The 26634-nt window shown below is 37.5% G+C and overlaps 1 protein-coding gene across 2 annotated transcripts in view; it reads right to left on the bottom strand.

Moving 5' to 3' along the window:
* The window catches only part of ncs1a (neuronal calcium sensor 1a), a 39990-nt gene extending 13693 nt beyond the window's left edge, over nucleotides 1–26297 (bottom strand). The window contains exons 1-2 of one of the 2 annotated variants that reach the window (XM_027165494.2): nucleotides 25467–26297; nucleotides 7711–7735 (exon numbers count right to left, since the gene is read on the bottom strand). In XM_027165494.2, the coding sequence (XP_027021295.1) occupies nucleotides 7711–7735; nucleotides 25467–25530 (89 nt within the window). In that variant the 5' untranslated portion in view covers nucleotides 25531–26297. The remainder of the gene's footprint in view (nucleotides 1–7710; nucleotides 7736–25466) is intronic. The other variant, XM_027165493.2, reaches the window with a different exon arrangement.
* Between the last annotated feature and the right edge of the window lie 337 nt (nucleotides 26298–26634).

Below are 26634 nucleotides of genomic sequence, written 5' to 3'. Positions count from 1 at the left end.
CAAACTCTACACACACACAAGGCGGAGACGGGAATCGAACCCCCAACCCTGGAGGTGTGAGGCAAACGTGCTAACCACTAAGCCACCGTGTCCCCCACAAGTACAGATGCAGTCAGTAAATGCTTTAATGCATGTAACTTTAAAGGGTATGGGATACATTAAGAATTATACTGTAATGATATATAATTCTTAAAAAATTACATATATGTTTATATTTACACATTGTAGTAAAGTAAACTTAACTTTCAGCTAAGACACTTCTGTAATTTTGCACAAGAGGTGTAGTATATTGTCAAAGGTACACCTGACCATTAGAGTCATATATTCTTGTTAAACATCCTGTTCCAAATTTAGTCCCCTTTATGCTCTTATAATAAACTCAACTCTTCTGAGAAAGCTTTTCACTAGATTATGGAGCCAGGCTGTGTGGATTTGTGATCATTCAGCTACAAGTGCATTGGTGAGGTCAGACACTGATGCTGGGTGAGGAGGTCTGGGGTGCAATCAGTGTTCCAATTCATCTCCAATGTGTTCAGTGGTGATGAGTTCAGGGCTAGATGCAGGATACTCAATTTATTCCACATCAACCTTGGCAAACCCTGTCTTTATAACCTCACATTCTGCAGTGGCATTGCCATGCCAGAACACTTTCACTTCCAGTGAAGAGATATTTTGAAGCTACAGCATAGAAAGATATTATAGTGATACATATATCATAATCCTATGTGTCACCTATAGTACTGCAGCCATTCTGGTTTCTGTATACATTGACAGCATTTAGCAACACCATTATACAGAGGGACTTGTATTTATAGCATTGATACCAATAGGCAGTTGTCTTAAGGATTAAGGGCCTTTCTCAGGGCTCAGCAGTTATAGTTTGGTGGTCCTGGGATTCAAACTCACAATTTTCCAATCAGCAGTCCAACGTCTTAACCATGTCAATGTTTCTAGCTTAGACAAACTTTTAATGTTATCTATCTTTAGCTTATATGGGTGTCTTGGCAACATTGAGTGGCATGCTGCTTTCAAATTATGTATCAAACTATTTACTTACAGGTATCCTTTATTGAGCAAATTATATTGTTTGTCTAAATATTACAATGAGAAATTTCTGCCAGAAGAAAATAATTCCGTCGGGCATTAATTTATTCATCTTGAATAACTGTTCTGTTTTGGTCAGGGTAACAGTCGATCCAGAGTCTATCCAAGCTTGGGTCAAGGTTGTGGTACACCATTGATAAAACACTAGTCCATTGGACAGCACCCTGCACACACACATTCACAACCAACATGTTTTTTAAAAGCTGGTCAGCCTAGAAGAAATCCATATGACCACAAAAAGAACATGCACAGAACTCTATATACTGTAGACACTCGACTGAGATTTCTTTCTTCTAAAAGTGTATAAGGTATTGGATTAATTGCTCCATGTTAATTTCCCTGAATCAATCACAGAGAAATCTTTGAGCACGACAAAAGTACCCTGTTACAATCAGCCTTTATCTAATATAGACAAATGTTCTGTAGTCAATAAAACATAAAGAGAAGTGGAAGTAATGAGAAATATGCACACACAATTGAGGTTCATGAGAGACTATGACAGGTACATTTAGAAATGCTGTTTAGGACCCATGGGTCTCTCCACATGCCCCTAATTTCAATTTTGCAGTCTGGCTTATTTTAGCTTTTGAGGACAGAGCTGCTTCAGAAGCAGCCCGCACACAAGATCTGAAATCTGAGTCTCTTACAGCTTTTCTGTAAAAAGACTGTACTGTGTTATATTTCCTACAGCCAGTGTGAAGAGCTAATGCATTAGTAAACTTGTATTCATTCAAAGTAATGACTGCATCTTTGTTAGAATATGATCACATAGTATTCACATATTTATAGATATTCTCCACACCTAAATAAAAAAGACTATACTTTTGTCCCATACTTCCATCTATATTGTTCTTTAGTCAGTTTTCTTTCTGTTCTACTGTTCAGCTTCACCTTCTTCTCCTACTCTCTCTCTTTCTCTCTCTCCTCTGGGCATGCCATCCCATGTCAATTGCTCTCCATCTGCTGTGTGTGGCATACAGCAGGTGGGTAAGCTGAGGCTTTTGGCACATGCATTAAGGGAATTGAGAATGCAGAGACACACAGAGAGAGAGAGAGAGAGAGAGAGAGAGAGAGAGAGAGAGAGAGAGAGAGAGAGAGAGAGAGAGAGAGAGAGAGAATGACTCAATTTAACTAAATGTACAATCTACAGTGACACAGCTGGGGTATTAGTTAGGAGAGCTTACTTTTGAGAAGCTAAATCCATTAAAACAAGTGAACAACTGTACAGTGAAACACTAAAGAGACTGCTCACGATTATAAATAAACATTAAAGCAGCTGCTCTTGATAGTGTTAGTGGCTGATGTGGCATTTGGCAAACTGGAGTAATTGCAACTTTCAAAACAGGCCTGGCCTTTTTCCAGAGCCAAATTACCAAGAAAACATAGCTTTGATATTATTTTTGGGTATAAAATTTAAATTCACTATACGTGGAACACATTTTTTCCTAATTGACGTGTACATTCTTGGCTCGGTTTCTCTATTAAACATGAGGAAATCATTTACATTAAAAATATTTTATTCAGTCTGTTATAGCATAAATGTTCATGTCATACCACTTGAGTTTATTTAAGCATTAAATAGAATGCTTTGTTTTTTAACCAGAAAATGGCTTATATTTACCAATATAATAAATGCTCTACAACTAGAAGCTGAACTAGAACTATAAGATACAAGGATACACAGTGTTATAAAAGAATCATCTACTATATGGGGTAGGATTTTTATACACAAGAGTTTTATGTCTATGGATCTGTTGTGGACTGTTGACACAAAAGTTTTGAGTTACATTACAGTAAAAAGGCTACAGGAACTTTTGGTGTGATCTGGCCTTAACACTAAAAATAACTTTAAAAAAAAAACCAAACAAAAAAAAAAAACTAAAAGTGTTAAATTGACAGTGACATTAAAAGTTGTCATGTGTCATGTTCTACTCTCTATTCATGTAACCTAACATCTTACTCAAACCAGAATAATCATTTGCTAAATTGCTTGGCAAAATTAGCCTTGAATTTCTGGATAAAAAACATCTAAATAATTACAAAATCACTGCATGAAAAATGATTCATTGATTCATTGATTCATTGAAAAATGAAATCATTTACTGGTGATATTGCAATTTTCTGCGGCTTATCCCAAATGGTTTTCCGTTTTAACAGTGATTGCCCCAACGGTTTTAGCATTGACATGGAGGATAAAAACAAAGAAAGAAAGCAAAGAAAGGCTTACGATAAGGCAAGAAGTAGGACGTGTTAATATAGGATCAGCTTTCCAGTGCTGGAGAGAACTGAAGAAGCGGGAAGTTGGCCGCATATTCACAACTTCGAGTTTCCCGAGTCAATAACTCCTGAGCTAAACGCTGTTACTACACAAATAACACCTCTTTTCTATCGTAGTACTGTAGAGAGGCAGCTACAACCGCGTTTTGTGTAGTAACAGCATTTAGCTCAGGAGTTACTGACTCAGGAAACTCAACTCTACTTAAGACGCCAAGGTTGCTTTTTTCCTTCTCGATAGGTGAGTAACGTTGGTTTTGCTTTGTTTCACAGAACTAATATATGTCGTCCTTTGTATTATTATGCTTGTGTGTCATTTTTTCTTGTTTTTTTATCTGCAATCGTATTGTTCTTCCCTTCAGCTATGATAAAGATGCATTTCTGCATTTCTTTCCATTAGTCTGGGTCTGGGTTGCGTATGTATGTGTGGGCGGAGTTATCAATACAGGGGTGGGACCCATTAGGGTTAGGGGCATGTTTGTTTTGGTGATTTCAAAGACTCCACCTTTAATGAAAAACAGAAAAACTCCAGTACACAAGGTGGTGCTGCGCAAATTTATGCTTCTGACACCGGCTTGTCACACAAAATAAGAATTCTCTTATCAAATCTTTTGTGGTCGCTGTTGTGTTTGTCATAAAGCTCTAAAAACCAATGAGACCAGCAGCTCCCCCTTCATCATGTGTTCAATGCATCTTCTCAAGACCGTTTTGTGCTTGAGCACCACCAAGTCGTGCTTTACTGTAACTTCAGCAGCTCCAGGCACATGAACAAACCCGTCAATCTCATTAGTCGGACAGTTTTTAATGCGACCCTTCAAACCAAAAAACAAGCTGGTCTGTAAACCTTACAGACTATTGTGTTTGCCAATAACATTCATGTCATTATTGTCAGAGGTCAGAATTTCCCTATTTGTGACGATTGATGTGAGCATTAACTGAATCTCTTGACAGGTATCTGCATGATTTATGTACTGCTGATTTACTGATTGAATAACTGCATAAATGAGCAGGTGTACAGGTGTTCTGTTAGAGTGGACTGTGCGAGTGTGTGTGTGTGTGTGTGTGTGTGTGTGTGTGTGTGTGTGTGTGTGTGTGTGTGTGTGTGTGTGTGTGTGTGTGCGCGCGCGCGAGTGTGTGTGTGCTTTAAATCAGCCACATTTATTAAGCTAAATTAGAGGGTTCAAGCATAAAATGGCAGTTTCAGGTCAATGTGATTAAGCTACACCAAAACCTTAATTTAGTTTCTTTTGAGCCATTCATTGTCTTGGTACAAACCTAGTTGTGCTTCAGATTACAGACTAATGACCGAACATTCATGGAAACCAAATTCATGGTTCCCTCAATTATGGTGAATTGCTCAGGACCTGAAGCAGCATAACATCGCAACATCATCACAAATACCACCACCATGTTTGAAGTTCTTACTGTGGAATGTTGTGTTTTTGCCAGATGTAAGAACACCCATGATTCCAAAAAGTTCCACTTTTACTCTACAGAGCATTGTACCCGAAAGCTTAGAGACCATCAAGGTGTTTTTGGTACATGTAAAACAAGCTGTTATGTTCCTCTTGGTTAGCAGTGTTTTTCACTCTGCAACTTTCCCATTAAGAGAAAATTATAATTCAGGTTCTAACTAATTAAGGAATCATGAATGCTGACCTTATCTGAGGTAAGAAGACTCCTGCAGTTCCTTAAATGTTAACTTGACTTCCTGCATGAGCACTGTTAGAGAAGTTTTAGCAGAAAGGCCAAAAGTTATATCCATTTGGCAATAATGGTAGTGGCTTACTGGAGTCTCAGAACCTTACATCTGTATCTGTCATCTCTCCAGGAATTTCTTTTGATTGTGACCTAGTGTTTAAGCCTAGTACTATTTGAGGGCTGACAATAATCAAGCCTAGGTGTTTCAGGACTACTTTAAAAACTGTATTTTGCTTTTACTTTTTTTTTTTTTTTTTGCTTTTAAAGGTTATTCTTAGGTCCCCAGTGTTAAATAGCATAATCCTGCACTCAAATATGAGTGATATGAGTAAAATCTTTCAAATAAAGTACATAAACACATGTGGCAAAATAACTTGCACCCCAAAGGTTCCGGTTAAAATGTACAAAATTTAGCAAAACTTTAACCGTCACCCTGTATATTTTCCTATTTACATCATGACATTCTGTTTGTGATGTGCAACAGAGGCCAAATTCCTTTAGTTTTTTTGTCAACATTAAAACGACATAAAACATCACATAGTTAAGAACGTTAGTCCTAGCCACATAATGTGCAACCTGTGCAACAGTGCGAGACATAATACAGTGCTAACAGACAATACAATACAAAGACAAATACACAAAACACAAAATAGCACTGACACCAGTATACTGTATATTTTATACATATATATATACATATACATATATATATGTATATGTATATATATGTATAAAATATACAGTATACTGGTGTCAGTGCTATTTTGTGTTTTGTGTATTTATTATATATTATTTATTATATTATATTATTTATTATATTATTTTTGTATTTATTATATTATATTATTTATTATATTATATTATATTATATTATATTATTATTTTATTTATATATATATACAACTAGAGCAGTTCGGATTTGTCACCACACCGGTGGTGAGGCGAGGCCAAAAAATTTACTGAGTCATAGATTTGCAGACGATGTTGTAAGTACTGAGTTATTTCCTGTTTCCCCTTGTATTGCTTTAGTCTGCTGCTTTGTTTTCTTTTTGTTATTGCTTTTTAGCTGTTTTATCATTAGAGATGATTTGCACTTGTATCTGACACCTTGGATTTGGGACAATATGATATTGCTTCAGTATCCACTCTGGAAAACCGGCCACAGGCTGAGAGAGGGAATTTGTGAGAGATAATTTATCATATTATCTGTCTGAAAGTATCTGTATTCAGTAGTGAATTATGAAACTGTTTAAATTAAATTCAAATAATTCAATAAAACCCTGTAAGAGCATTATTCTGACTTTTGATCCATTATTCTGCATGTTTACTGCAACACAAGCGATTACACAACTGAAGAAGGACCTTTGCCCCAAAAACACACTGTAAGCAATATCACGCAGAGTAATTTTCTTGTACTGATTATCACCCACAGCCACAACATGGTCTGGCACAGAAACCACACATATAAAAAACATTTCTTATTCGTACAGCTGGAAAAGAGTCTTGAGAAAATTTATTCCATCCAATAGCATGTTATTATAACTAACATGTTACTCAGATCCTGCCACAAAAGAGAACTCAAACACAGCAGCATTTAATAACAGGGAAACAATGTGGTGATAATCAATAGGGATAAGAAAGAGGGAGAAACAAACTGAAGGAATCAAAATACAATACAATCTACAGCGGAAAATACAGACATACAAAACAAATATAACATAGTCCAAATAAAAACAACAGGGAAGGGTCCAAACCAGAACAATAGCTAGAAAATATTGAAGGCTTTGTAATGCCACAGGAAAGCACACAAAGAGTATACTACATGAAGCATGAAAGAAAACACAGTGTATATAAGGGTGAGTTGAGCAACAGACAAAATGAGTCACAGGTATGTAACTATAATTCTTGAGATTGTGAGAGGATGAGTGCTGATGGCTGCTGAGAGTTTTAATCTGTGATGGCAATGTTTATTGGCCACGAGTTTTTGGAACCTGAATTGCGTGCTGTGATGGATCCCTTCCTGTGATGGAGGGGATGTAACCCGTCTTTACATTACTGACATGTTTTCTGTTGCTCATAAATGAGATGAATATGAAAGAGGATATTCGATAGGATAGCTATGGAATGTACTGTACATGAGCTTTTACATTGATATTACTATAAAATCTAGAGATACTTGTTGAGTGTTGAGATACACTACTAATTAATGAACTCCATAAATTGCTTAGGTGTGGTGGATGTGGGAAAACACTTAACTGCATAGCACTGTGATTGTCTTGATTCTACTGACAAATAAAAGCCCGTACAATCCATCTACACACTGGCAAAGGCATTAGCATAGGATCAGACAGCTGCCCACATTGTCCATACTAAATCCAACCACAAATCTGAGCAGCAACTTCTCTAAGTATGCAATACCTCACTGCGTGTCCATGGTAACACTGAGGTCCAGAAACTTGCATTTTCAAAATATATTAATCAATAAGTCTGAAGCTGTGTTTCTTTCATAAGAATTAATCTGTGATTGGTTTGGAGTGCTTGGTGATGTAAGATAACGAATGGATCTAATGGAAAAGTAAGGATGAATTTTAGGTTTACAAAAGGACAGGAGAAAAAGAGAATGTAGCTCACCACTGCTGGACTTCTTTTTCAGTGACTGCAGAGGAAGACATGGGAGAAGAAAATATTATTAATAACCCAGGCTGCAGCATGAGGTATTACAAAACAAACAAGGAAAGGGACAAAAAGCTTTTCAAATATTGAAAACTACATAATCCTTATATGCAAGGCATCTACTTATATCTAGCATTTTCCTTGTTAACAGTTTTAAATGGTGAAGATTTTTTTCTTTTATAATCGTGACAAATCCCTTGATTTAGTTTTGCAAGTTTTGAAAGTGTATGTGGCCACACTGTAAACCTGACAACAGCACAACAGCGACAGAAAGAAAAAGCAAACTGTGGAGGTGTCAGCCCTAAGGTTGGAGTTGTGTCAGCTCTGCCACTGAATTGCGACAGACACATCACATTTCTGGCTTACACATTTTTATAGTCTGATATGGATCAGAATAGCTATAAATAGACTGCTTCAAATAGATGGTCTAAATTACTACAAGAAAGTTTTAATCAGACTTATACATAAATAAATCTCTCATTAAGCCCTGGTGCATAGGGACATTACCATCCCGAAATAGACCATGGCCATCACGACAGAAATATATCATTATATGATAAAGGTGATCAGGCAGAATGAACTTGTACAGATGTGCAGTGGCAATTTCTTCTAATACTACGTTCGCACATACAGCGACTAAATGGACGTAAATCATTCGTCTATACGTGAGAGATTGCAACTTCCAGCAATAGGACAAAGGTAAACTTTCAAAACTGTTGAATATATTTTGGCAAATATGGATCTATTTGGTGCATTGGATGCAAACCAATGGGAGTGAAGACAGTAGAGTGCATGTGATCCTGGACAAACAGTACACACTGCATCTCGTATTCATTATTACGATGTCAATGAGTAGTAGTAACTCAATTCATTGTACAGCGACTGGAGAACTTGTGGTGATAAATTCACAGCAGTTTAAGGTGACAAGTACTTCAGTTACTGTTCTTATTGAAACACTCACCAGCTGAATAGTGTTTGTGACAGAAGCTCCTACAAAGACACATCCTGCAAAGACACACGTCAGTGTCTGTAGTACTGGTCAAAACATAGGCAGGCAGGTGACATAGGACAATTATGATCAACACAAGTAAGGGTCACAAAGGATTAGAAACAAAGTTATGAATAAACATACAAAAAAACCAATTAGGGTATGTCTCAATCAGCTTGTTAGCACCCTTTTTAGCACCACAATTAGAACATCAAATACAGTTCAAAATTGCTAACGTAAGTAATCATTTGGAGGCTACAACAATAAAACCAGTCTGCTTACATTTGTAGACAAAGTTTTAGTTTTAAATGAGCGGTTTCAGAAATATCATGTCCTTTCCAGTAAGAGAACATTTTTACAGTGCATTGTGGGATTTTTTTTTACATAACAAACTGGAAGGATTTTGCGATTGAGAAAGTCAGTGCCCTGACTACTGAACTAGCGAGCTGTTTGGGATGCATCATATAAGTCTGCTCTAAGGGAAACAGAAACACCAGGACAGAAATTAATTAAGCTAAGACACACAAAAGGTGCACACATTTGTACACACATCTTATATTCAGAAACAACACTCTTGATTGTGTGATATTGCTTAATTGTACGAGTAATGACATAAAAGAAGAAAGACCATCCATCCATGACACATCACAAAGAATGCATCACCACAGGTTTGCTTGTCAAAATATCTAGCAAGTAGGCCTATGCAGTTCGCTTTCAGTGAAACTTGACGCCTGAAGGCCTGTGTGAAATCATGCCAATCTATTAGCTAAGGAGGTCATGTGTCAAGGCAGAGCACCCCAACAAGACAATAAAAATGCATCCATGTCACATTACTCCAGCTTCTTTGTCTTCAGGAAGCACTCTGTGTATTTTGTCTGACTTATTGTCTAAGACTAGGGAAAAGAAGATATATAAGGACAAGTGTCTTTTCTTCTTTATCATGTCGAGCAGACGGCTCCCGATGGAGCCGATTGCATGCAATGCAAATGATTGCTTTTCACAATTGCTGACTCTAATGCCGCCGCTTAGACTCTGTGAGCTCGCTTTGCGATTTTGCACTAACTGAATGAGGAATTACTATCGTTTGCATCGGGCTCTTAGAAGCTCAATGTGGGCAATGATGAGTGGTCTGCCACTGAATTGCTATCTGAAAATAGCCAGTGGCATTTGAGTCTGATTCCTACAGGAGATCACTTTGAGATTGTTTTTCACAGATATTATTATTATTATTTTCTGCATCAGACTCTGGGGAGCTCAATGAGGGCAATGTAGAACAAGCAGCAGTCGAATTGCAAGCACATTCTATGGTGTTTGAAAACCCATGCATGTGATCACAGTTGTTGTTACTAAGCTTAGCATAGATTAGCCTGATGAAAGGTTAGCCTTGTCCACTCACCTAACTTCACACACTCACCTAACTTCACACACCTAACTTCCTCACATTTGTACAGCATGTATATCTTTCCTTTTTCACCAGCCCCTCTGGAGCTGAATGCCATGGTGCAATCATAGCTAAAGCTCTTGCTCACGGAAGACTTGGCCAGGGTATGCTACTTGACTTCTCAAGTTCAGTATATTGAACTTTTGCCTCTGGTGTAATCGACATCATTATGTTCTAGCATACTGCCCTGTTTGTACACATCTATATAAGGGCCTATCACCCACTAGATTGAGGTATACATGGCAGACATTGCTGCGAGTCATGTGCCTGTTCTGTCTATCACTTTTTGCATAGTGCCAGGTGGCTGAGGCTTTCCTGCACACATCTCAGTGGTCCTGGAGCGGCTACTCTAAGCCCCCTTTAAGCCAATAGTCAGCCTCTGAGGAGTTTCTGACCCTGGAACCACTCGACTATTAGCCAGTCATTTGATCTTTCTGCAGGCCTTCTACCCCACAAGTTGCTGAAGAAAGAGAGTCTGAGTTCTTAGAATTTATGCCCATCGCTCAACCGCGTTAGCGGCCACAACCAAGCAATCCAGTCTCCAAGCAGCATCTTATGCAGGGTAGTGGTAGCTATTTCCTAGGCCTATGATGGGCACTTCGGCTGGGGGCATTCCCCTCCAGGATATTTGTGCTGTGACAGATCATCTCCACACACCCTTATCAGGTTATATACCACTTACAGGGCTAATGGTGCTCTGTTCCTGGCTTGTTTGTGCCCTTTCACGGCCTCCAGGACAGATATCTCCTGGCAGCATTGTTAATGCCATTCCCATAGCATCAGCCAGGATGCAGCGTCGAGTTCCATAGAAAGAGAACTACACCACTCCACGCATCCACTCGCACGTCATTCAGACAAGTGGAAGCTGTAGAATTGTCATGTAAATGCCCTGTCTGGCTGCCGTGCTCTGCTTCGTCATATGACCTCCTTAGCCAATAGATTGGAATGATTTCAGAGCTTTAGACACCTCTTCTGTGAGGAACGTTCCCACAGCGTCAGCCATGACATAGTGTCTTGTTCCCTTCTGAGGCAACCGGGTTACAAAATTAAAAAGTTTGGTTACTTTCCCAGTTAAAAATTAAAACCTGTCCTTTATTACTCCTTTTATTATTACTACATGTAAATTCTAAACGTGTGCCCTAAAAAAATGCTTAGCCAACCTCCTTTGCTAAGTCACTCATCCTCCACATGACTACTCTCATCCGATTGCCAAAATAGCACCAAATAGATCCATATTTGCCAAAATATATTCAAAATTTTTTTTCTTTACAGAACATAATCATAGAGAAGAAGGTAAACATAATTAATGATAAAGGAAATAACGAATAATAATAAAAAAAAGAATTAACAGAATAAAAAATTCAAAATTATTATTAGATATATATAGTTCACAATCTGTATGTATTTATCCCCCTATGAGCAAGTCTGAGGTGACTCAGGCAGCAGTGGCAAGGAAAAACTCCCTTAAATTGGTAAAGGAAGAAACCTTGAGAGGAACCGGACCCAAGGGGGACCGATCCTCATATGGGTGACACTGGGGGTGTGATTGTAATATACAGTCAAACAAATGTTGTATTGGTGTAAGGATCATGGACTTCAGATCTCCTTAGTATCACAGAGTCTAACTGGAGATGTCTCAGGAGACACTCCTGACACTTTTCTTCACCCACTCCAACCCGCCTGCACTCACCTCCTCACCTCTTTTCCATACCCCCTGTCGCACTGGATGGTATTCTGTCTTACTACAACTGATTTTCAGTCATCTTCTTTCCAGAGCAGACCTTCACCTTTCTAGGTGTTCCCCCACTTGCTCTCTACTCTCACTACAGATCACAATGTCATCCACAAACATAATTGTCCACAAAGATTCTTGTCTGACCTCATCTGTCAACCTGTCCATTACCATAGGAAACAAGAAGGGACTCAAAGCCGATCCATGCTGTAGCCCCACCTGCACCTTGAACTCTACTGTCTGATCTACAACACATCTCACTGCTGTCATACTCCTCTCATACAGTACATATCCTACTCTACTCTGACATACTTCTCAAGCCTTCTCGGACATCCTCATACAGTACCATAGCTCCTCTCTCGGCACCCTGTCATAGGCTTTCCCTAAAACCACAAATACACAGTGCAGTTCCTTCTGACCATCTCTGTACTTCTCCATTAACATTCTCAGAGCAAAAGTTTAAATAACAAGTAAATACCAATCTTACTAAAATGTACATATGAACTATTAAAATATGTTTACACTTATTAAAATAAACAACATTTGTCAGCAGCCACATTGACGGACACAGTTGCTGGTGAACACAGTTTTAAAGGAGAGCAAAAACCAGAAAAGCATATGCAAAAAAACAACAACTTTAGCAAATAAACACTTTTATAATTTACAGAGGGTGAGTGCTATAAGTGTGCTTAATTTGTCTGTGTGTGTGTGTGTGTGTGTGTGTGTGTGTGTGTGTGTGTGTGTGTGTGTGTGTGTGTGTGTGTGTGATCATTGTTATGGTTTACTGTGAACAGGACAATGTGTGTGTGAGTGATTGGTGTCAATTCCAACAGACATAACACTATTGTGGTAATAAGATTTTAGAGAAACTATATTTAAAAAATGTTTATAAAAATATTAAATGTTTAAATGTTTTAGTAAATGTCAATTAAATTAAAGTCCCTACAATAAAGTCAACTATAATTTCAAACACAACTGGATATTCTCCAAAATGAGATCAATGATCTTAAAATATACCAGGGAAGCAAAAGTAGAGTTATGTGGGAAAATATATGTGTGATAAACATAATTTTATGTGACAAGTGCAGTATGATCATAATAGCATAACGCAAAAAACAGCATAACATAAAAAAACGCAGTAAAGCATGTAAAAATTCAAACTAACTGATCGATGTAAACTCAGTATGCTGAGTCTAGCTTAACATTACAAAATGGAAGATGGTGGTCAGTCATGTTCACCTGGCAACATATCAACAGCCATGTTAATAATTTATCATGCTCCAGATGTGTCTTTGAGAATGTGGCAGTGTACCCTACCAGCCCATACTAAATAAATTGTGGTAGCCTAGTGGTTAAGGTGTTGGACTTCTCATTGGAAGGTTGTGAGTTTGAATCCCAGATAGCAAGGTCTACTGCTGGGCAGTGAGCAAGAACCTTAACCCTCAAATGGGATGTGGTAGCTCAGTGGTTAAGGTGTCTGGCTACTGATTGGAAGGTCATGGGTTCGAATCCCTGGTCCACCAAGCTGCCCCTGAGCAAGGTCCTTAACGATCAGTTGTAAGTCACTCTGGATAAGGGTGTCTACTAAATGCTGTAAATGTAAATAAAGCTGAGCTATACAGGTTTAAGGAAATAAATTATTTTAGAAATGTGTTGTTATCTGTATAATTGTTGATAATGTGATGTTGTCTGTAAGGGAATGTTTCAAAACAGAAGATGGAGCCCTTATTTTTGTCACATATACATCACAGCACAGTAAAATCCTTTCTTCCTATATCCCAACATTGGAAGTTGGAGTCAGAGTGCAGGGTCAGTCATGATACAGCACCACTGCAGCAGAGACGGTTGCTCAGGGGCCCAACAGTGGCAGCTTGGCAGCACTGGGGTTTAAACCCTGATCTTCCAATTAACAACGCAGAGTATCTGTATGTCAGAAACTGTTCCACCACAGGAACATCTAAAGAAGCAGGAGGTTGCATTAACATAAGATCCTGATGTTTGGTCTTTTTAGCTTTGAGAAAAAATAGAGAGAAAAGCTTCCTGGGGTAATGATGAAGGGGCCAGTGTACTGGCATCACACCACTCCAATGTTGATTCATTTACTATAATTATATACCCTGTTGAGTTTAATTCCTTACACATTACACCAGTTATGACATAAATAAAACAGGGTATATCTTTCTTCTATGTGTAATGAGATAATGGGGCCACAGACAGAGGCAGAGCCAGAAGATTTAGACTAGAGCTGGGACACAGAGCTATAAGGCAGTTATACTTAAAATGTAAATATATATATATATATATATATATATATATATATATATATATATATATATATATATATATATATATATATATAATTGCTGTTTTTTTTGGTATTTGTGTGTGGAATTTTTGTTGTATTTCTGCTTAAAACTGCATTTCAGTCTTCGATCTCTGTTTACTATAAGTGTTTATTAATCAAAGAAAGTATATCTATAAATATAACGGTTATATATTAGGAATAAAATTTGACTTCCATATTAAAATAGCTGATCGTTTAAAATTATTAACCAGCCACTGAAAGGCTTCATCACAGCATTGAAAACCCTAAAGAATAGACATTAACATTCCACCTAATAAAACACACTATTTCAGACCGGCTCTCTAAAATGGATTGCTATTTGTGCACTAGATGCCTTTATACAGTGCAAAATTCGCCAGGCAAAATCATACTACATCAAGGAAAATAAGATTGTCTACTATTATGTAAATTCTCCATGTCACTGGTTCACCAACTACCTTCCTTGGACCGCTTTTGGACTGCATAACAAGAACACCCCACAAGACCTGTTTTTTTGGATAGTCATTTAGATATTTTGGAAAGTCATTCAGATTTGCTCAGATACACTTGCCTATTTTCTTGCTTGCAGCACATCTGTTCACTTGCTGCCTAATATATCCTACTTGTACCCCTAGGATAATGTTAGTCCCTCCACCTGTCAGAGGTTTTAAGGTTATTGCTGATCATTATTTTAAAGTGTCCAGGTGTGTATCTAGTTAATTACGATACAAAAACCCTGTTCTCTTACGATAACATGAACATATTTTTAGGCCTTCCAGTTAAAGATCTACAAATCCTTGCTGCACATCCAGTATCGCAGAACATGGTTACTATAGTAACTATCTTTATCGTATAATCTGACACGAAGAACTTATGTTATCACACAGTTTGTTACAGAATTCTTATTCGGATAATTTTTTACAGTGTGACAAGCAATCGTTGTAAATAAATCACAGTTTTTATACTTTATACTTCAGACAGGCCAGATCAGGCCATGGCCCTCAAGGAAATCTCTTTGGTCAAACAAAGGTTCTCAGGAATGCCGCTGGGATTCACTGGTGAACTGGGAACACTGTGTATGCTTGCATAAATGAAATGATTCTCCCTCTATGGAGACTAAGTGTGAGTATGTCCTCCGTAATCAAAGTGTACTGTCTGCTGTTACCTAATTGTTTTGCATTGCTATAGGATTTAGCAATGTGTCTTTTAGCTGAGCCCCATAGTAAAATAAACACACACACACACACACACACACACACACACACACACACACACACACACACACACACACACACACACACACACACACACACACACACACACACACACACACACACACACACACACACACACACACACACACACACACACACACACTTTTTTGTCCAGACAGCAGCATAGCCATTACAAAGGTCAGTGAAGTGTAGTAAAGCGGACAGGAACGAGCTTGGAGAAGTAAAGGAGAGTTATGTGTAGTGGGCTCTGAAGTGTGCAGTAGTTAAGAAGTGGAAAACAAGATGAGAGAAAAGAGAAATAGACAGAAGAAGGATAACACTGATATCGTTGTTATAGGGCTGCAGGAAATAGAACCTATTTTCAAAATTGACTGCTCGGGCTGTTGTCTGAATGACTAGCCATCCATTTGAGAAAGCCTTGTGTGACTGTGCTGGCTTAGGGCCACTTCCACCTGACATCAGGATCTTAGAGATCTGTGGACACCACAAACACTCCTTTAATAACAGTCTGTTCTTCAATTAACTGTGATCAAATAATATGCCATGAATAATGCATCACCACTACCATACACCCCCAGGGTCCATGTTTCGACCATGAGCTCAGGTTAATGTCTGTGTTAAGTTTCACATTTTATACCAGTGTGAGTGTGGGTGTCTCCTGGGTTCTCTGCTTTCCTCCCACATCCCAAAACATGGCCTTCACTGTGAATGAGATGTGAATGTGTGAGTGAATTGTTCTTTGTGATGAAGGACATGTACTCAGGGTGTACTCAGATGTATTCACGGTGTGCTTTATATTTTTCCCAGGCTCCACCACCACACTGGACAGAACTACAGACTGAAAGCAAAAGGTCTGGACTCCAAAACAACTTTTATTGGCCAAGAACTGCCCGAGAGAGTGTCTGACTGACATGTAAAACAACCACTCACAGTTCATTTTATAATATATGCATAAACTGTCAAACCCATAAACGATTCTTAACCTGTAACTGTGCTTTTTTATTAAAGAGATTTACACCAAAGAAAAAAAGAAAAGAATCCATGTGGAATTTTGTTTTCATGACATACTATAAAATTTTGGACACATGTGACTCACAAAATGTGAAACAACCCACAAAATATGACCATAATTATATATTTTGTTACATTTTACACACAAATACCAGCAAATGTTGTGCCTGGAAAAGATCCTCCATCTCGCAATCAGCATCAGTGAATCTGGCTCTCAGCTTGATGCAGAGCGAGGACTCTGATTAGGCTTATTTCATGCAAATAATGTCAATTGAATCAAAAGGAAGAAAGAAGGAATCTGGTTTATGGCTCATAACAGAGTTGCATAAGACAAGTCTTCTCTCTTTCTGAATCATAGTAATCCTAACAGAACTCAGAGCAGCACACATTGGCTGACACCGATGCTAAGTACAGACTCCAAGCTGAAGCTACGGCCGGTAAAGCAGAGCCTCGATCTCCATGCTTCTAAACACAAGCCCAAATAACACAAACATGAAGCTGCTTGATGTGGGTGAGAAATGCATTAACAGGAGGAGTGAATAAATTCTGCAATGCTCAAGATAAAATCTGTAAAAATACAGAGAAATGTAAGCTTAGGTTTGAGGATAAAAACATTCATTAAATATCAGAAAAAAATGAAAGCCAAGTGTTATTGCTAATTAAATAAATGATGCATTTTACTTTTATTGTGATCATGTTTTTAACTGTTCTGTCTAATCTGGTCGTAATTAAAGTGTCAAAATGCTGGCTAAAGTGCTTTATGAGGCTTAAAACAATAGCATGGCAGAAAAAATTTCATTTCCAACTTTACTAAATGCAGTTGATCAGCGAGATATCACAGAGTTCGCATTGCTGTTCCCATAGTAACAATTGTATTTGTTTATGGTTTGCCTTGTGTCCTCCATGTCCTTGCTCTGTGATCCATTGAGTTCACCTATTTTGTATTAGCCCCTAATTAGATTCTAAGTTTATACCCTCTCATGTCTTTGTTTCTTAGTAAGTATTTTGTGTCATTATGTCTGACATTAGTCTCTCATTGTTCCTGTGTTTCTAGCTTCTCATTGTTTTGACTCCTGCCTGCTTGTACAGAGGACTGGTATGGATTACCTCATTATTCTCTGCCTACCTGTGTGCTAACACCTACAACAAACTGAGTTCTGGATTTGCCCAAATTAAGCACACTTTGATTTGTTTTATATACAAATCAACCTGTGCTTTACATGAATGTGTGATCTTTGCATTTTATTTCATTTAGGAATTTATTTATTTTAGCTATACTCTGATGCTAATGTATTAATATATATTTTTAATACACATGATTACTATTTTATAGACTAGTTTTATTTATTAGTAATTTAGAACTTGACCAATGACATGGTTAAGCTACATGTTACATATCATATATGTTACTTACAGCTATGTGAGTTAAACTGTAGCCTAAATATACCACAATATGCTGACGACTCCATTTGTCCTACATGGCTGCCAACATGTTGTTAAGAGGTGGGTAGTAACGAATTACAAAGTACCATATTTGTTGGTTAACTTGTACTTTCAGAGTATATTTGAAGATTTGTACATTTACTCTTACTCAAGTACATTTTTAGTGAAAAAACTACATTTGGCAGCATTTCTCCGTTACAAGTTTATATGACTTGTCAGCAAATCTCACCAGACTTTGGAGAGGCTACCTAAGGAGAGGCTGCTATGTTTACAAAGATCAAGACTGAAGCAGAGGTAAAAGTGTGCGAGTTGTCAGAGACAGATCACCCATGGTCTCAAGTTCAGTTTATGTTTTTTACTCCAAGATGTCAAAAAGAATAGTTTCATAATGCGATGCTTGCTGTGTGCACCAAAACGAACTGAAATCGCAGCGTACAAGAATTCCAGTCTTGCATATAATCACAAATCACTAAAGTGTACACTAAAGTTTAGACACCTCACTAAAGTGTAAACCATACAAAATAAAAATGGGATTGTATTCGAGACTGCATTGTAAATATCTTCAGAGCCATTTACTAGTGAAGTTCAACAGTAAAATTCTGTTAAGCTGATTGTTCAAGAAAGAACATATGACCACATAAATATTCACATACTGTGAACAAGCGCAAACACACATAAACATGTTCATACACAAACATAAAAATGAACATGTTTGAATGCAGATGCTGACAAGTTTGTGTTGTGAATGTGAAAATAAAGACTGAGGTAACTGTTAGAAAAGCATCTGGTAGTGTTTGAGATTTTATTGCAAATGACAGGTTATGTGATGTTCATGTGCTCATCACTGGACTGAGATAGGTTTACTTAAACCTATGTTTTATATAAGCAGAACAAAAAGAAAGCTCCCCAAGTAGTTTGAAATTCTGGGTTGTCGCTTCATAACAATCAGTTCAGGAGTAACTTGTAACTAGCTACTTGAGTTGTTTTTTCAATGGTACTTATTTACTCTTACTCAAGTAAATATTAAGCTTGTTACTTTTACTTGTGTAAATATATCCAGAAGTACTTGTACTTTTACTTGAATGCAGATTTTGGATACTCTACCCACCTCTGCAGAAGTTGGGGAAAGAATTTGAGTTAGACTTTCACTATTCATTTGTTACTCCAAGCTATCTGCTACTCTGTGTTCTCCCAATCTACATCTTTCAGAGTATAACACGCTGGGCAAACATGGCTGCACACAACTAAAATTCATTGCAGTTAAGGACTTTAATGTTCATTTGAATACTGACTGCACACACCTTGACTCGATCACTAACACACTACATCCTCTAACATCCACACGGGACCTTCACATCACTTCACAAGACTCTTGGTGTCAGGACCTGCAAACTTAACACACTGCAACACACAAGCATGTGTATGAGATATTTGTTTTTAAGCACATGAACTTTGTTTAAAAATTATCTGGGTAAGAAAATGAAGCAGCAAATATACAGGCTTTTTTTCTAATGTTTCCAACCTTCTCCTGTTCCATTTGTCTTTACCTCATAAACATACAGCACACTTTCTTACGCACACCATATATGATACCACAAAGAAATGAAATACCTTATACAGAAACCCATATATTTATACATTTTCTTTAGTGTTTGTCCTACACAGGGTCATAGGGAACCTGGAGCCTATCGCATTGGACGAGATGGGGGACACCATGGATGTTATGTCAGTCCATCACAGTAATACACAATCCAGCATAATGATAAGTTCAGCCAGCCTGGAACTGACACAACATGTTTTATATAGTACTTTTCTCATAAAAGAAAAAAATGGAAAAAATAAATAATCGAAGGGATTGAGGTAAAGAGTTTCTCATTGGCCCCCAGCACTGACCTGTTTTAATTTTGTTCTGACTTAAAGGCCAGTATTAGCAGTCCTGACAGTGTGTGTAGTGGAATACCTTACACTATCATATTAGGCTGCTATAATATGAAAAAAAAAATCCACAATGAAGCAGATCTGTGGACATTATTAAACGTACCTGTGTTAGTGTGGACCAGGACAGAGAGAGGCAGTGTGAGATAAAGATAGAGCAGGAGAGCTATAGAGTGAGTAGATAAGATGCAAGCCTGGGAGAAGAAGAACAAAAAATATCAGATGATAATCAGGCCGCAACCAGAAAGGAGGGTGAGGAGAAAGGAAAAATAATAACAAATGCCTTTAAGAGAAATCAGAATGAGGCACAGAGAGGTGTGTAACACTGAGCAGCTGGTTATATCTTTGCATGTGTTACTGTACAACATGCAGTACACACTGTGTTCATCCATTGTTTCTAATGTGTCTTCATAATATAGTGAGCGTGTGTTGCTTACACTAATAATGACTGGAAGGCTGGGAGGTCCTTTGAGCAATTGCAGTCTCAAACTAATTACAGGCCACTCTATCCAGTGGCCCATCAGGAGTAATTACATAGCCAGAGCTATAGGATGGAGGCCAAGAGAGGAAGCTTCACATGTAATAATGTTCTAAATATCATCCTACAACACAAAGAGGAAGCACCGTCCCACACTGGTCCTTCCTAAGTACACAGGAGACATTTCAAGACCTGGAACAATGCTGCATCCAAAATTAATTAGCCTTAGATTTTGCTGTACTGTACTGTACTGCTGGATTTATTAGCAAAATGTGTCTTTGTTGATTATCCTTTATTTTGGAGCCAAGGATTTAATATACCGGCAGTAATGACACTAGCTAGGTGGCATAAATTTTTTGTACCAGGAATAAAATGATGATGGCCAGTCAAGAAGAATCGTTTGAGGTAAAAAGAAAAAATCAATACTAAATAAACATATGCACATTCATTTGTTCATCCATTTGCAGTAAAACATTTATCCTGGGGAGAAGTCAATCAGGAGCCTATACTATACTGGGATTACTGGGTACAATTAGGGAACACACACACACACACACACACACACACACACACACACACACACACACACACACACACACACACACACACACACACACACACACACACACACACACACACACACACACACACACACACACACACACACACACACACACACACACACACACACACACACACACACACACACAGGGAGATCCCTGAAGAGGCTGGGAGTCATGATCTCAAGGCATAAGTATGTTTAAAACCTTCATACAATCATATGAGCCATGTTAATGACTAGAATGTTAGAGCTTGGTGTCTACATAAGCCAGATAATTAGTGGAAAAAAATGACATGTTCAATTTAGCTGGATAGGAAGCAAACCATATACAGCGCGATCGTATTATCAAAGCATGAATCACTAGAAACTTGCTTTGAAGACTTTTACATTTCAGAAATGTATTTCTGCCTCACAACCCCAGGGTCTCTGTCTCAATCCCGAGCTCTAGTTACCATCATGTTCTCCTTGTGCTTATTAAATTACTGTACTGAAGTAAGAGCTTATTACTGAGGAGATGTGAAAAATGCATTATTGGGTGTTCCCGAATAGGGCTTTACTTTGTAATCAACTCACTAGTAGGACCAACTGACAACTAAAGCACTGTCTTTCTTGCTTTTAACATGGTTTCTAATTGAATCTCACAGGGCAGATCCAATAAGAGCTTTGAAGAATGTTCTCCAACAGCAGCGAGCGAAAACATGGCTGAACACATCTTATTTTAATTCTAATTTCAAAATTCAGTCACAACTCTTCAGTGGGACAACCTCAGACATAAAAAAATAGTGATTGCATATATTGGTCATCTCACATACTGTAGAACATTAACTAATAAAAGGCAAGCCATACAATTCTGTTAAAAGATGTGTACAGGAGAACACACGCTGAGTGAACCTGTTGGAGTGAAAGTGGTAATTTAGGCTCTTGACAGCTGCCGTCAACACCCCCATTGAGGGTACAAAGCAAGTACAACCTTGCACTTTGTCATGATGAAGTGGTGAGTATTCTGAAATCCATTCTTCCCAGGACATAAAAATACTAATAGATGGCATTCCAGACCAGACCTATACTATCAGCGAATATTTCAGAAATGATAGCGTTGTTCAAATGATGTACAGTATGCACAGTATTTAAATTAAGGGCAAAATTTCCACATATGTTTTTAAGTTCAACAAAAAGTAATTAGATAAATAATGCGAGATTTATCGTAATTAATTAGTACATTATTACATAGACATCATTTGAATATATAAAAGCTTCATAAGGCCATAATCACTTTCTAGAGCATAGAGAACTGATTGAATCACTTTATCTCTTATAATCCTGCTGAGCAAGGAATGGGCCATAATATAATTAGCCAATAATAATCCTCAGATCTGCATAATACTTCCATTTCATTTCTACAATCTGATAGGATCATGATTTGCTAATGTGGTATAACAAGTTCAACAATTTATTGTCTTATGTGTCTTATATTCTACATCTGGCACCATTTCATTAAAAAAGAGAAATAATAATTAATGATGCTCAAATGATGTGGCAGGAATATTTGACTCCAGTATTTGGGTGCAATCATTACATGCTTACAAGTTATAATATTCTTCTAAAAGCATTTTTATTTACTCATTTCAAAGCCATACCAGATTTTGAGATACTTAGATTTCATTTCATTGATTGATTTTATTATTCCTCATTATCAGATGCTAAAAGTCTTATTTCTATAAAATCTATATAATGTGACAAAAATCCAAAATGTTGACTGAAACATGACGTATACTGATCTACTGAATGTAAGATCATAGAGGACACCTCTAGCAGTCATAAGGAGCTAGGGAAAATGTCAGCTATTACCCAGGTAGTCTAATGTAGCCTAGAATCATGGCTGGGATTTTGTTTGGGCTAAACTGGGCTTTATGACCCTGGGGACAGGAGCTCACCAAATAATTTAAAAACATTTTTCAATTTTGAAAATGCTTTGACTAGTTGTATGTTAGTTATATCTATCTTGCAATTTTACAGTGGGAGGGAACAGTGACAGACATGTGGGATTTTGATGGCAGCTAAAAGTGATTTTCTGAGGTTGTAGATGTAAAAGATCTGACTGCTTTTCTTTAACACTGTTCAGGAAAGCTGTGCATGGAATATTTGTTTATCTATTGTGTATCTACTGTATTTATCTATTGTGTCTGTCGATCAAACATGTCTAGACTTACTTGTTTTTGTTTTTTTTTCTTTCAATTTATAACAACTGAGCAATTGAGGGTTAAGGGCCTTGCCCAAGGGCCCAGCAGTGGCAACTTTGTGGACCTGGGATTCAAGCTCATGACCACATGGGCAGTAGTCCAACACCTTAACCACGGAGCTACCACATCCTTTAGTAACAAATGTTTGCTGATTTATCCATGTTACCTACTACAGATGCTGCTTATTTCTGATTCAACATGCCAGGATGTGATAAGAAAATTATTCTTTAAGCATTTAACTAACATACATCATATGGTAGGTCTTCGGTTTTAAATGGACATTAATTCCACTTTTTTGTTTAGTTAAAATATGATATAATAATTATAATGTAATATATTAATTTTAAATGGGTTAAGTGTCTTCTTGTCCATTATGCTTTATATAGAAGTTTTCTTTTCTCAACAAATGTATTAAAATTCAAATACACAGCCATGACAGTGCTAGCTGGTGTAGCTTTGGGACAAGTTTAAGGATCTCTTTGAATGCCATTAAGTGGGGCCTTTAGATTTATAGAACACCTATAGAGAAACCGGAAGGAGAGAAATGTCGTCCACATCCACTCAAAGCTAAATACAGCACTGAAGACCTCTGAGTATTTATCTGTACTAAAAACTGGTTCTAAACACGCCATTTTAAATGACATGTATAACACAATATGTGTGAAAGAGCGAAATCTGAAGTGGTGTAAATACTTGCCAAACCCACCATACATTATAACTTCTTTTACAAAACCGCCATGTAAACATCTGAGTATGATGTATTGATTCTATATTTTAAAACAATAAAGTCAAATATCTGTTACTGAAGCCTATAAACTTGATCAGTCTGGGTCTCTGTCTTGGGTTGTCCTTTAGAACAATACATTTTTCAATATTGATCTTAATATTTTTTATTTCCATATAGATTTCTATAAAATAGTAAAATATTTTACAAAATAATTATTATTAGAAGAGACTTACATGCACACATTATACCAAATATAATAAAACTACACTTAAGACAACACCAAGTTTTTCTTTGCAGGGGTGGACCAATCATAATTTTTATATAGCCCACTGGACAAGAAAAAGTTCTGCTGCTGCCTTGTGCCATATTTTGTTTTGCAAGAAAGTTAAAATGCAATGTATTAATGATGGATATGAAGGTCCATGAAAGATAAAATGCTGCACAACATCCTGCAGAGTGTTATTTGTTGAACTAAATGAACTGTAGCACAAACAGCTCCAATGTAGTGTCTTTCCAAATAATAATTGCAGACCAGATCAAAAGATTAACAATTACGCAGCTGAGCTCAGTGAAACACATCAGAGATCTTATTAACTGATTTCTGTATAGAGCTACAAATAAGGACGCATTCAGGTTAACACATATCATACATTGTCATTACACTCCTTTCTCAAAACATCGAGATGTGTGTACACAAAAGTGAGTTAACTTCGTAGCTGGTAAAAGAGAGGATTTTGTATTATAAAATCTTTACAACGTCGACGATTACAACATCTTTAAAGAAGCACTTTGTCAGGTTTTGAGTCCTCTGCCGCCAGCTGAGTGAATTAGAATAGCAATAAACACTGAGAAGTCTTCCACCTCCCTCAATCAACCACAATCTCTATGCTGGAATCACATATGCCTTATGTGTTGTGTTGTAAGGAAAATGGGTGTGGGGGCAGCCAGCTGTGTTCTGCTTTGGCTCAGGTTTGAGCTGATAGTCTGATCAGAAGATAAACAGAAGCCCCGAAAGGAAGAAATATCCTAGCCATTGTATAGCATGCTGCAAATGAAATGGTTTTTTAAAATAATATTAGGGGGAGGAAGAGAAGGCGATGTAGATGATGATTATAGCCCTTTAAATGTTACAAATATTTAAACACCCAAGGCTTAGTATCATTAGTATCATTGGCTGTATTTTAATGGCAGTCAGATATTGATCAGTGCAATGCATCTACATTAGGATTATTTTATTTTATTTTATTATTTTTTTGGGGGGGTAATATATATATATATATATATATATATATATATATATATATATATATATATATATATATATATATAACGTACTTCACATTTTAGTGCTGTCTATAAAAGCCTTAGTGTGTTTTAGCAGATGTTTCTCTGATAAATGGCATTTTACAAGCAAAAGTTCAGCTGAGCTGTTTATTTTTAGGATACTGCTGCCACATGGTTGCTACTTACTTATGATAGGATCTCCTAAATACACATGTAACACGTGTGTGTGTGTGTGTGTGTGTGTGTGTGTGTGTGTGTGTGTGTGTGTGTGTGTGTGTGTGTGTGTGTGTGTGTGTGTGTGTGTGTGTTACTCACAGTAGGTTTTCCTGGTCAGCTCCTCCACCACCTCTGGCTTGAGTTTGCTGTTGGATTTGCCCATCTCTCTCTCACTCTCTCACTCTCTGTGTGTGTGTGTGTGTGTGTGTGTGTGTGTGTGTGTGTGTGTGTGTGTGTGTGTGTGTGTGTGTGTGTGTGTGTGTGTGTCCACTCTCTCTCCCCAAAATCGCTGCACACACTTCACTTCCCGTTCACATTTGCGAAAGCATTACGTTGTCTCCCCTTCTTCTCACAAAAAGAGAAAAGAGAAATCGACGCAAAAGAGGCAGAATAAAACCAAACCCTGCTACTGCTGAGCGTTAACGCGTGATGGATACAGAAAAAAGATGTCTAAAATAATTCATTCCTTATTCCTTCTACTTTTCTTTTACGTTGACAGCAAAAAAAAGTCTCTCAGAGCTGCAGACCAGGAGAAGATCCTGTATCCTGGTTAGTTCCTCAGGTCTGAGCGGAGAAAGCGTTCACGCGCGGTTGTGGACACAAAGCACGCACCAAGCTAACTGCCTCGCTACCGAGTGTGCGAGTGTGTTGACGCCGTTGCTCCTGACAACCAACAGCTCCGCCCACTTTATTTATATGCAAGCTAGCTGTATGTTTGAGGAAATCTTACTTATTTCATTCTGTACTACCCTTCGCTGAAAGACTGCTTTTCCTCGTTACGCCTCATTTCCACTGCATGTACCGTTATATAGTAGCTTATAAAAAAGTCCTTTGTTAGAGGTGAGAACAAATACACAGCCATTTGATTTGATTTACTGCGCGCGACGCTTTGATACTGTTGCGCGTGACAACTGTGACCCCGCCCCTTTCTGTTAATTACTTAGTTTCAGAATCAGAATCAGAAAGAGCTTTTTTGCCAGGCATCTTTTCACATACGAGGAATTTGTTATTTGTTGTTTTGAAATGGAGAACAGATTTATAAGTGGAATAAAGCAATAGCCCTCTTTTGCATTTTTTATTGGGGAAAAAAAGAGTTTCTTTGCTTTTTTTTTTATCATTTGATGAGTTGATTTTACATACACTTAATTATATACATATGTTGTTTCTATATATACACTCATTTAAACAAATACAATTCTAAAGCCGCTGCTCTCTACAAAGATAAAGTGCATTATTAAATTTAATGACTTCACTAGAAAATCTACTG

The sequence above is a fragment of the Tachysurus fulvidraco genome, chromosome 26, assembly GCF_022655615.1.
Source record: "Tachysurus fulvidraco isolate hzauxx_2018 chromosome 26, HZAU_PFXX_2.0, whole genome shotgun sequence".
Taxonomy (NCBI): Eukaryota; Metazoa; Chordata; class Actinopteri; order Siluriformes; family Bagridae; genus Tachysurus; species Tachysurus fulvidraco.
The sequence above is the reverse complement of the archived record's forward strand: the minus strand, read 5'-3'. Positions and strand labels throughout refer to the sequence as shown.